General features: G+C 38.0%; 1 protein-coding gene across 26 annotated transcripts in view; it reads right to left on the bottom strand.

Moving 5' to 3' along the window:
- The window catches only part of LOC105498657 (transient receptor potential cation channel subfamily M member 3), a 909,897-nt gene that overhangs the window by 150,408 nt on the left and 745,702 nt on the right, over window positions 1-13,787 (bottom strand). For all 26 annotated transcript variants that reach the window (XM_011770894.3, XM_071077680.1, XM_011770897.3 and 23 more), the window contains one exon: window positions 9,374-9,446. In XM_011770894.3, coding sequence (XP_011769196.1) covers window positions 9,374-9,446 — 73 coding nt within the window. The remainder of the gene's footprint in view (window positions 1-9,373; window positions 9,447-13,787) is intronic.

The raw sequence follows: 13,787 nt of genomic DNA, 5'->3' as shown, positions 1-13,787 counted from the left end.
GAACTTACAAATCTGTTTTATTTGTTTTTGTTGGAGCTTGTTCAAATTGTGTTTCTGTTACTTGTAACTAAAACAATTCCCAGTTTCAGCAATATTCCACTGATGCTCTAACAATTCAAAAATAAAACAAGTATGAGATCACCCTTATTCTTGCCATTATGTTAGATAAAACTGTGGGTATCCTAGTTTCTTCACTAAAATATTGGTTTTCTTTTTTTTTCCTGTTTCTTCCTTAAGTTCTGGTGCATTTAGGATGGTATTCATGTCTTTGAATAATTACTAGCTGTACTTTTGTGGGGAGAGTGATGACAAGAGGACTTCTGTTCCACCATCTTGCTGATGTTACTCTCCCTCACTAAAATATTGTGTGTGCAGCTAAGGTCATCTGGGCAGCTGGTAAGTGTGCTGAGAGTTTTAGAAAGAAGACATCCAGATCTGTTAATTACTCAAGAGCCCCCAGAGGCACAGGTACAAATACCTGTGCACCTGTGGCTTTGTGAAGCCAGGGAATCTTGTATCTTCCAAAGCCTAATGTATGCAATGTAAAGAAAAATGGGTAGAAGTGAAGAGACATGGGTTTAAGATTTGACTCTGCCACTAACTTGACAAACTCTCTTGAGTATCTTTCAGACTCCTTGGTTTTCATTTCCTAGTCTGTAAAATGCATGGAGTAGCAAGGGGGAAAGTGGATATTGTGGCTTCCAGGTGGTTTCCGGATGAGGCAGCAACAAGAGGCACATGAAAGACATTGAATTTGGGGGTTCCATGCCTGGACTCCAACATCTGATGACCAATTTGTTTCATGACATCAAAGTTAATGATTTGAATAAAGGGGTAAAATGGACCATCAAGAAACAAGTACATATGGGGAAGCTTGATCTGCAAGTCAGAGGACACAAGGAAGCTAAAAGTGGCCTAAAGCAGAGAAAGGCTTAATAAATACTTTTGGAAAGACTCAACACTATAAACCTTACCTTGTGTTTAGTCCCTAAAACACTTTGCTATCCACCTATAGTTTACCAATCCACACAGTAATGTCCTAGGCAACTTTATGTCTAAAATAGATGGAAAATATCTCACATTTTGACTTTGTAGGTTGCTTTTGGACAAAATGTCATCTACTTTCATTTATTCACTATTTAATAGCTATAGGACGGGCACGGTGGCTCACATCTGTAATCTCAGCACGTTGGGAGGCCGAGGTGGGCGGATCACAATGTCAGGAGTTCGAGACCAGCCTGTCCAACATAGTGAAAACCCCATCCCTACTAAAAATACAAAAACAAACAAACAAACAAACAACAAAAAAAACCCAAAAACCAAAAAACAAACAAAAAAACAACAAAATTAGCCAGGCATGGTGGTGGGAGCCTGTAATTCCAGTTACTCAGGAGGCTGAGGCAAGAGAATTGCTTGAACCTGGGAGGCAGAAGTTTCAGTGAGCGAAGATCATGCCATTACACTCCATCCTGGGAGACCAGAGTGAAACTCCGTCTCAAAAAAAAAAAAAAAAAAAAAAAAAAGAGCTATGGTAACTTTGTATCTCATAAAAATGTCAACAAGTATGTCTCTTTTATTGGCCTTATTTATGCTATATAAACAGTATAAGGTTAAGAAAATAATAACATTAAAAATAAAGCAATCATCCATATGGTGTATTAAACTTTCTGCCCACAGGAAAGAGGGTCAGCAAGTCTTGTACACACAATTAGAAATAATTTTTTATTATCAAAGTTATGTCATAATGCATTCCCATGAAACCCATTCATGAATTATGAGAGGTTAAGCAAGGCAACTTCTCAGTAAACACTCTAGGATAAGTTAGTTGTTTATGAGAGCTACCTGATGCATGGAATTATTGGACATAAAATACTTCAGAACATATGCCAAAAGTTTTGCTTTACTAGGATTTAAATTATTTTAAAAAATGAGATGAGGCAGCAAGAACAATTGCTTATTGATGTCAGTGCTACTCTGTGATAGTAACTGCATTTTCTAGTTCATAGAGTTGGGAGACATGCATTCAGAAGTCATTTCAAAACATTAGATACATAATTTTTTTTTGAGAAAGAGATAGGTTCTTGCTTTCTTGCCCAGGCTGGAGTGCAATGGTGCAATCATGGCTTACTGCAGCCTTGACCTCCTGGGCTCAAGTGATCCTCTCACCTCAAACTCCCAAGTAGCTGGGACTACATGCGTATTCCACCACTCAGGTTAATTATTATTATTATTATTATTTTGTAGAAACAAAGTCTCATGATGTTGCCCAGGCTAGTTTTGAACCCCCAGGCTCAAGCAATCCTCCTGCCTTAGCCTCTCAAAGTGCTGGGATTATAGGCATGATTCATTGTACTCAGCATATATATTTCTATTATATATATATTTTATATATATATCCATTATATACATATATATATATATATTTCCATTACAATTGTAATGGAAGATGGGTCGGAACATAGAGATTCTCATTATTTTGTGTGATCTAATCTAATCAACAATATGCTTTCCTAAAACTTTTCTAAAGTCATACAAAACATACTGGCCATTCTTTTTGCATTTCAATTTCAATTTCATTTCATTTTTATTTTTATTATTATTATTATTTTTTGAGACAGAGTTTCGCTCTTGTCACCTGGTCTGGAGTGCAATGGCGTGATCTCAGCTCACTGCAACCTCTGCCTTCCAGGTTCAAGTGATTCTCCTGCCTCAGCCTCCCAAGTACCTGGGAGGTCACGCATGGTGGAGTCACGCACCACAATGCTCTGCTAAGTTTTGTATTTTTATAGAGGTGGGGTTTTGATATTTGGCCAGGCTGGTCTTGAACTCCTGACTTCAGCTGATCCACTGGCCTCGGCCTCCCAAAGTGCCAGGATTACAGGTGTGAGCCACCACGCCAGGCCCATCTTATTTTTAAATTATTTTATAGTTTGAACAAATTTACAAATGGATATATTACAAGTTATTCTCCATGTATCTATAAGTAATTAATTAATTGATTAATTATTGATAGCATTAATTATGTCTGAAGATCAGAAACACATAAAATAAAATGATAGGAATTAGATAATTATCTCTGAAATAATAGTATGAGTCCATATGAAAATTTGATTTCATACAGTTTTTTCAGGTCCACATTCATATCTCTTGCTTAGATACCCCAGTGATGGTTCTACTCATTTCTAAGATCAACAGCAATCAGCTATTATTCATATCTATGTGACTTCTAAAAATACTTTGTATAGATATTACCTTTGCCTGTCATAGTCCTTTGAATATATATGTATTTGACATTTAAAATTAATTCCAAAGATTGCTATCTCCTTTCATGTCTTTTTGGCATGAAAGAATTGTGGAGGTTTTTGATTACAATATGCCTCCTGCTCAGATTAATAATATGTGATAAGATATCATTCTTATTTCTCTCTCAATATTTTTTTTTAAAGCCTAAAGCCCCTACTTTATTCACATTTTCTTACTTTTTAACTTAATACCCTTTATTTTCTGCTCCAGGAACCCATTCAAGAAACCACATTGTTCTTCCTGCTGTGACAATTTCTCAGACTTCCCTTGTTTTTGATGACCTTGACATTTATGAGGAGAAACATATTGTTTTGGCACTCTCTTTTAGCTCTTTTGAAATGCTTTCCAGAAAAGAAAGCAAGCAATAAAGGTTACTTTGTCCCTGCGCCTCAGATGGACTTCTTTACCAGTGAAGATTAAACCCAAAGTAAACAAATTTCTCATTTATGGAGGACAGTGATCATCACATATTACTCTTCAGTGCACATGTATGAATGAAAATATACACTCGGGCCGGGCGCGGTGGCTCAAGCCTGTAATCCCAGCACTTTGGGAGGCCGAGACGGGCGGATCACGAGGTCAGGAGATCGAGACCATCCTGGCTAACACGGTGAAACCCCGTCTCTACTAAAAAATACAAAAAACTAGCCGGGCGAGGTGGCGGGCGCCTGTAGTCCCAGCTACTCGGGAGGCTGAGGCAGGAGAATGGCGTAAACCCGGGGGGCGGAGCTTGCAGTGAGCCGAGATCGCACCACTGCACTCCAGCCTGGGTGACAGAGCCAGACTCCGTCTCAAAAAAAAAAAAAAAAAAAAAAAAAAGAAAATATACACTCATGTGATCTGACTTTATATTGAATCCAAGGCCTATGAGACTAATGAATGGTGGGAGTAATTTTATTCACAGAAAGGGTCCAGAGAGCACTTATAATAACTTCATTTGCTGTGAATGAATATTTTCTGCCTTTTTGGAGCCTGGAGTAAGAGGTTATGGTGCTGTATGGTGCTGTATGAGCATGGGGCTGCTGGGGGAGCAGATTGATAAACACCAAACCGTTTTTTAAGTTAACTCTGGGCTCCTTTCTGGTGGAAGTTTTCTCTGGTTGTTGTGATTAGGCAGGGCCAGCTGAGAGAAGGAGGTGGACAGAGGGATTAGCGGACCTCCCTAAATTCTTGAGTTGTTCTTCCCAAAGAATCTCCCGAAGTATCTGAGGTCCAGAAATATCAATGACATTGGGGCTTAGAAAAATGATAGGCCAAACTTGCCTTAAGGCTAAACTGAAGGTCCCAGAAGCAGACTCAGAAGCAAAGTTTCTCTTTCATCTTCACCTACCCTCCTGTCTCTCACCTTTTATTCTCCCCCAAGGCAAGCCATAGAAACTGGAATCCCTCTTCCCCAAGGCAGGTCATAGAGACCAGAACCCCATTTTCCCAAAGCCAGTCATAAAGCCTAAAGCTATTACACTAATCCCACCCCCCACCCACTTCTCCTGTCCTTCTGTGTCACAGCTGGCCATAACAAAATTAATACCCTTATTCCAGAAGAGATCTATCCCACACCTGGAAGGAAGTAAGGTGGGAGGCAGGACTTGACTCCAGAGGCAGGGCTTGAACACTGCACCAAAGGGAGAACTAGCTAAAACAGGGCCAGGGTGGAAGCAGCGTTCCATAAGACATGCCCTCCAGTGTGCCATGTTGGCTTACCATCGCTATGGCAACACCCAGGAGTTACCACCCCCTTCTATGACACTGAGCCAATGATGCAAAAGTTACCACCCTTTTCCTAGCAATTTCTGCATAAACCACCCCTTAATCTACATATAATTAAGAGTGGGTATAAATATGACTACAAAACTGTCCTGAGCTGCTAATCTAAGCACACTGCCTATTGGGTAGCCCCACTCTGCAGGAGCAGTAACAGAGCTGTAACGGTGCCAGAGCTGTAACACTCCTTCTTCAATAAAGCTGGCTCACCCTTGAATTCTTTCCTGGGCAAAGCCAAGAACCGTCATGGGCTAAGTCCCACTTTGGGGCTTGCTTGTCCTGCATCAGCAGGAATGCTGCACAGAGAGGGCAAGAAGCATCTGATAAGACAGGCCTTGATGGGTTTCCCGTCTCAGTCTGTTAGCATTCCATCAGACTTTCTGTGTAATCATATTTCTACAGAGCTGTTCATACTTCACTGAGCCTAAGCATAAACATGAAAAGTTTTCTGTGTATCTTCAGGTCTTCATTCTGAAGGCCTGAATGTCACATAAAAATAAGATCAAACATATTTGTTATGCTTTTCTCTTGTTAATATGCCTTTGTTACAGAAGTGTCAGCTCTGACCCTTAGGATGGGAAAGGGATCGCCCCTTTCCCACCCCTAAAACAAGGTAGCCTATTTCAGCAAATAAAGATACAGGACTCCTAGTGAAGTTTGAATTTCAGGCAAATAATAAACAATTTTTCTTTTCTTTTCTTTTCTTTTTTTAGTATAAGTGTGTCTCACTTCAGACTCACTTGAGACACACTTATAAGTATGATAAGTCCTCACTTAGGGACAGATTTAATGCTCAAAAATTATTTGTTGTTTATCTGAAAATTCAAAGTTAACTGAATATCCTGGTGTGCGTGGCAGGGGAAGGCTAATGCAGGAGGAGAGTGCCCAGTCTCTGGCCTCAGACCACTGCCCTTGTGGAGTGGTCCCATCATGTGAAGGACAAATGTGACATTGCCCATTCTCAAAAGCTACTCCAGGTCATCAGTTGAAGAAACTGTGGGCCTCTTACATCTCTGACTGAAACAACATTCTTTCTTCTTCTTTTTTCTTTCTTTTCTTTTTTTGGAGACAGTCTTGTGCTGTTGCCCAGGCTGGAGTGCAGTGGAGCAATCATGACTCACTGCAGCCTTGACCTTCTGGGCTCAAGTGCTACCCCCGCCTCAACTTCCCAAAGTGTTGCTGTTACAGGCATGAGCTCACCCTGTAACAACATTCTGTCTGTCTGTCTCTTTCTTCATTTTTGGACAGACACTGGATAAGTTTGTATAATATAAATAGTATCCTCTAATATAGAATATGCAGATCCCAAAGAAAAATCAAACCCAACAGGATCAGGAATCAAGGAGCAGCAAAGAAATATTTTTCCCATGGTCACCTGGCTTCCTGTCCTTTTTTGTGGCCTCTGGATTTAGGGACCAGCGGGTCACTTCCTGGCTTTCTCCTCTTTCTAACTTCTGGTCCTCTCAGAAATTTCTCAGATTCCGCAGAATAAAAACTGGACTGCACAAAGTTTCTACATGCATCAGACAATTGCAAACTAAATGTAACAACTAAGTGTTGAACCATGTTACATGCCCACGCATAATTCAAAAAAAAGTAGGAAGAATAATTTAATAAACTTAAGAGTTTGAAACCAATATAAGTAGGCTCTTGGCCTCCGAAGAAGCCAGCAAAAGTACTGTGCTTGATTGCCTTTACAAATCAAATGGGTCAGTATCTGAGAGCATTTCAAAGCCTTCGCAAAATAGAGTTGACACATCATAATCTTTTAATGGCATATATTCCCATTAGCATCAACTGCTGCATAAATAATGTTCATTATGGTGATTAGAAATGTTAATTTCTTAGCGCAATCATACTTTTCTTTAATCTTCTGTGGCAGTGTTTTTTTAAACTGCAGGTTATGACTCATTAGTGGGTCATGAAATCAATTTAGTGGGATATAATCAGCATTTAAAAGACTAGAATAGATTGAATAGAAAATATCCAATTTCACTGCATATTGCAATTGCATATTGTCAATGTAAATATTATTTCATCTACTTTAATTTCAATTTTCCAAATACATATGTGTAACTATTTGGTTATAATATAAAATGTATTTCGTATGGTATGTCATGCTGAAAAATGTTGGAAAACAACTATTCTATAAAACAACGAATAAATTCTAAGGCTGAGCCAAATGTGAATCACAACTTAAAGTCTCACAAAGTCATGAAAGAGGGAGAAAATATTTTCAGTAGAAGATATTATAATGGCCAATATGTTTTTATCAATAATTGGATCACTTTCCCATTTGCTATGAGTTTTGTTCAAGGTTGTAAATGTGGTGCTTCATTTCTTATCAGTGGGAAAGGGATGCTTTGTGTATCTCTATGCATAAGTGAGGGCTATGGGGTCAGACTGTCTCTACCATTTACTGGCCAACTTATCTTGAGCATGTTACTGAATTGCTCTATGCCCCAATTTCCTTATTTATAAAATAGAGCTTGTAAAATCTGGTAATTGAACTCTTGTAAAGAATAAACAAATGTATACATGGAAAGGGTCCAACACAGTGTTTGGTACATAGTAAATTCTCATTAATGTCAGTTACTGACATTATTACTTTAAAATATCTTTATTTGAGAATGGCAAATATAGGGTAAGTTATCTCAAATTTTTATTTTTGTCTCTGATAAGGGGAGAGTGGGGCCTGCAGTATGCTTTGTGGTTCAGTCCATGCCTGGTCCCTGGTCCTGTGATTCTTCTGCAAAGCCTTTGTATTTCTTAGTTCATTGGGATACAATGCTTTAGAGCAGCAGTTCTCAAGCTGGACACATGATATGATTCATGGGATTGCAAAACTTCTAAATTGCAATCAGGATTTTGAATGAATGTGTATATATACACTTGGAGAGTGGGTGAAGAGAACTGACAAACTAGTATTGTCAGAGGGGTCACATGGTATAGTGAAGAGTTAGACATACTCGGACCTAAGGCCAAGCTTACTAAATAGCATTTTAACCTTTAGCGAGTTACTCAACTTCCTGTAGCTCAACTTACTCCATCTGTAAAATGGGGATTAAAAATAGCTCGTATATCATTTGGTTGTTGAAATAAATAATGTTTACAGTATTTGTAAAGAGTTTAGCACAGTAGCACATGATGGGTCCTCAAGAGAACATTAATAGTGGAAGAAAAGTAGATACACTGGAAAATAAATGAAATAGTTGGTATTCTGAGTTTTAATTTTGGAATGCTGAATCTATCTATCACTGAATCATTGAGTAATCCACTCATCCCTTCATTTATTAAACAAAACTTGATTGAATGTTGCCATATGTTAAGGATTGTGTGAGATGGTAAGAGGGTAGTAATGAATGACACACATTCTCTGCCCTATCTAGGGAGATGACAAACAGGTAGTGACCAACCATGATGCTACAGCAGACCAACAAACTATGGAGCTAAGAGAGAATGTAGGAGACATTTCTAACTCACAACCACATTCAACAAGGTCTGTGGTTTTGTTTTGTCTTATAGTTTTCAGTTTGAATTTCAGCACTGAACAGGGGAAACTTTCTTCTGTTTATTTTAACACTGCAAATTATTAGTCAAATGTAATGTACTTAGTAAAGCACAGGAAGGATTTAATCCACAGAACCTAAAGGAAACTGCTCTTCATATGGCTCCAAGTATGAGAACAGATAGATGAGGACTTTGTAGTATTGGGACTAGAGAACAGGACAAATACCCACCTTCAAAACAAGTTACAACTCAGAGTATTACCATTTTTGCCTTGACTTCCAGGAAGCTTAAATTTAATGCTCTATTATAACAAGTACAGTACCATAATTTTTTTCTTCTCCTTCCTCTCAATGGTTTTTAATTTTCCATTTTAATGTATTATTATGTGTTTTAAGGTATTTATTATTGTGTGTATATATATCACACACACATATACACACACATATGCCATATCAAATGGTTTTTGAAAGTAGATAGGGTAAAAATTACTATTAAATAACCTCAGATAACATTACATCTTACATATTATGTCAGCCTTTTAATTTATGTATGTTTATAATTCAATGGACATAACTAAACTGTAGCATATTTAAATCTTATAAAATTGAGTCACACTATAGCATCTATTTTAGGAGAATTTAATAGCAGTAACTGTCTTACAGGAGAGACCCCTATGTTACCAATAATTTATTGTGTCATAGTATCATTTGAGATTATATCTATTATTAGGAGACATAAGGTCACTGTATTAATTCGTTTCAATTATTTTTGCACTCTCTGGACACAGAAACTCTTTTACCTTTGAGTAAAGCTGTCAGGATAGCTAAATCAATGTCCTGGTGTCCTTCTGATCCCATCCGAAATACCGTAATCTGCAATTTGAGACAAGGTGATCATTAGCAAAGCATTTTGCCCCCAAGAGAAATTAAATCAATGAGACCACATCTGAGCAGAGACTACCTCTATATCTACAAAGTAGATTCTTAGCCACAGGGCAAGCACACATAACAAGAATCCGATGAGAGGGCTCTGCAATTTATTAAGAGGGAGATGCCTCAGTAGTTTCCAAACACAGACCACTTATAGTTGCACTGATTATGGTCATAACCATATGTCTCCCATTATGGTCTAATGGTTGTGTTCCCCCAAAGTGCATATGTTGAAACCTACTCACCAATGTGATGGCTTTAGGAGGTGGGGTCTTTGGGAGGTCATTAGGTGACGATTAATAATCATCATAAAATTAGTGCCATTATGAAAGGCCTCTCCCTTCCACCTTCCACCACGTGAGGACACAGCTAGAACTGCTGTTTATGAACCACTTGAATCTGTGCTGCCTTGATTTTGGACTTCTGAGCCTCCAGAACTGTATGAAATAAATCTCTGTTGTTTGTAAGCTACTCATTTTATAGTATTTTGTTATAGCAGCCTGAATAGACTAAGACAGCCTGCTCCCCCAACAAAAAAATAAAACTATGATTTTGGGGCCCTTGCTATGAGTCAGGCATAGCAATGCATATTTTAAAATATGTTACCTTCCATTCTTTCTGGTTTTACGTAAATACATAAAATAATTATATGAATTACGTGAGGATGGATATATATGACTATGTAATCTAAACACCATTAATATGAACATTTATGTTAGATATAGATGGAGAAATTAATACAGCTAAGCTGTCCAGTTCCAGAACTCCTAAATTGTACAGCACAGCTGGTCACAGACCCATTTAGTAGAGCAGAGGCTACTTCAAGCAGAGTAAGTGGGTAAAGTCCATTACAGTGTTGGTGGAGTACATCTGGCTTTGTATTTGGCCCTAGAACACTGAGATTGTCACAGAGTCCATTGATTGACTGATGTGGACATACAGTGGCTGACATGATGGAGTATCATTTTGTACATAAACAACATAGTTATGTGGCCTCAGGCATAACTTTCAACTTCCAGGGCAGTGATAACTAATGGCAGAGAAAGAGGGAAAGGAAAAGTTCCAAACAATGCTTAACAATAATGAAGAGTTTGTTTTCCAAGTCAGAGGAGGCTATAGGAAAAAAGCCAAAATATTGCTTGAATATCCACATTGAGTTATTATAGTACTCAACTGTTTCATGCCTCAAGCTTATCTCTAGAATGAGATAATAATAGTGCTTATTTATTTCCAACTACATAGGAAGTAAACAATCAGATTTGCTAATCTGTAAGTCCAAGTTTTATCACTATGGTAGTGAGAATAGACACACAGAACCACAGACTGTTAATTAGTTGCCTCAGAAAACTTCTAGATCACCACCTAAGGACAAGGTAACTTGTTTAAGGTCACACAATGAGCTAGAAGAACAGCTGTGACTGGAATTGAATAGCTCTTACCTTTATAACTTGGGCCTTAAATATTGGGGAAAAAATAAGCAGAGGGAAGAATAAGATAATATGAACACTTGACTCTCGTACCTGTTTATGTCCTAAGGTCAGAGCCTGGGAGGAGGGTAAGGCAGAAATTGCAAATTGAAATGCCTTTATAGATATTTGAACTAAAAACAATTTTTTTTTTTTGAGACAGGGTCTTGTTCTGTCACTCAGGCTGGAGTACAGTGGTATGATCATAGCTCACTGCAGCCTCAGTCTCCTGGGTTCAAATGGTCCTTCCACTTCAGCCTTCTGAGTAGCTGAGATTACAGGCATGCGCCACCATGCCTAGCTTCCTTCCTTCCTTTCCTTCCTTTTCTCTCTTTCTGTTTCTCTGTCTTTCCTTTTTTTTTTTTTTGGTAGAGATGGGGTTTCATTATGTTGCCCAGGCTGGTCCTGGACTCCTGGTCTTGGCCTCCCAAAGTGCTGGGATTATAGGTGTGAGCCACCATGTACGGCCCTGATCAAAAAACTTAAAAAATACAAAGAGCCAAACAAACTCCATCTATCTGCTATGTTTGGATCACAGGTTATAGTTGTGATCTCTTCTGGTAAGGACCATCAGGTGGAGGTGTGTCCCAATTCAATTAAATTTTCCAGAAATCTGCTTCTGCATAACCACAGGTTTGGCCAAGACGCCATCTGGACATTATCCCAAACAGCTATTAATACCCCCACAGTTTCCACTTGAAAGCTGAGAGGGAACTGTTCTATCCTCTGAACTCGGGAAGGGATTCCTGAATTAAGGGGAAAATTTGGGGTCCACTGGAGAAAGAACCAGGGGACAGAGGTGAAATTTTGGCTGGCCCTTTAAGTCAGCTCTTTAAGCCAGGGCTGGCTATGGTCTGAAAGATATTATCATGTATCATGTACTTGCCTGGCAGCAAACTGAGGACACTCAGGATAACATCAGAGTACATTGTTCAGAATTAAGAAATTAGGCATCAAATGGAATTCCTTAACCACCTGACTTGTTCTGCTGATGACTAAAATTTTGCTTCATAAAGGTCACATTTCAGATGGAAATTCTTCTGAGGCAACAAATAGATAACATTAAATTTACCCTGAAATACAAGATTATCAGGTTTTCCTAGCAACAGATTTATTTGAGGTTGGGGAAAGGAAGATGGATAAATGCGGTGTTTCTAAAGGGTTTCTGGGGAAAGGGCCTTGGAATATTATGGTAAAACAGGGCTTCACAGTTTTTCTGGAAAACCAATGTGGGGGCAATTGTTGCTCCCCTGTTCATGCCCTGTCCTTGTCCTGGTTTCAGAACCAAAGCACCTGGGAGTGACCCAGGGTGTGGGAGGAAGGATGTCTTAAAAAGAGGAAAAGGGAGGACCAAGGGGAGACTGGAGGCTCCAAAGACAAAGTTACATTATAATCTTGCCTGGACTGACCTGAGATACTATGTATTCATCACCACTCCATTTTTATTTTATTTGAAATTTGAATGTTTGAAAATATTAATTACACATTTTTTTATATAAGCTTCAGAAAAAAAAGTCAAAGAAGAAAAACTAAGGCCTTCCTTTCCTATCACCCCTCAGTGTTGGCAGAGATGGAAAAAACAGGTATTCTTAAATATTCTTGGAGGGAATGTGAATTAAAATAGTAGTTTTGGGAGATGATACGTTGACATAAAATTCCTTGATTTTGATGCGTTATTCTTAGCAACACTGGATCTCATTTGCTAATATTTTATTTAGGATTTTTGCAATGATGTTTGTGAGTGAGGTTGGTACATGTCACCAGTCTTATCTGGTTTGGGTATTAGAGTTACTCTAACTTGCTGACTTGGGAACGTTTTCCCCTTCATGTAGCAGAATAGTCCCTATAACAAAGGAATTCACTACTTCTGGCAGAGTTAGTAGGATGTTTATATACTATTTGGGGCTGGACCATTTTTACGGATAGATTGCTGATCATCTTTATAATTTATTCACCACTTATTGATCAGTTTAGATTTTCTGCCTCTCCTTGACTAAAGTTCATGTTTTTCCAGATAATCGAGCATTTCATCAACATTTTGCTAAATGTTCATTTTAGGATGAAATAAAATATTACCAAATAAGATCCAGTGTTGTTAAGAATATCAAAATCAAGAAATTTTGCGTTGACATATCATATTCCAAAATTTCAAATTTTCACTATTATTGTTCAGGGGTCAATCACTTAGTCAAGCATTATATGATAGAAAGTGGGCTGCCTGAGGTTAGACATTATTTAAAAAATTTTTGGGGGGTAATTGTATGGGTAAATATATATTTTGCTATTATTTAAAACTATTTAAAAGACAACTGACTTTTACAACAATAATAATACATTGTAGAATTTATAACATATATAAGTAAAATGTATTATAGCATTAGCATAAAGGCAGGGAAAGGCAACAGAAGGGCACAATTTTAAGGTTTTTACACTATCCATGAATACTGAAAAGTAGACTGTGAAAAGTTATGCTGTAGGTCCCAAAGCAACAACTACAGTAACCACCACTAAATTACTTTTTAAAAAACAACAAAAGAGATGAAGTGAAATAATAATACTCCCAAAGAAGACAGAGAAAAAGAAGTAACAAAGCACAGATGGAACCAATAAGAGGATGATAGGCTACTTTTTGAGACTTGGTATGAGTGTGACATATTTGAGCCATAGGCAGCACTAAGGCATGTTTCACTAATACATTTGAAACTGGTTCCATATAGTTTAAACTTTAAGACTCAAAGCAGGAATATATTACAGAGAAACCAAGAAGAAATGTGGAAATAATTTTATGTATGAAAAGAGTTGGGTTCATTTTCTAAGA

This window comes from Macaca nemestrina, chromosome 14, assembly GCF_043159975.1.
Source record: "Macaca nemestrina isolate mMacNem1 chromosome 14, mMacNem.hap1, whole genome shotgun sequence".
In the NCBI taxonomy this organism is placed as follows: Eukaryota; Metazoa; Chordata; class Mammalia; order Primates; family Cercopithecidae; genus Macaca; species Macaca nemestrina.
The sequence above is the reverse complement of the archived record's forward strand: the minus strand, read 5'-3'. Positions and strand labels throughout refer to the sequence as shown.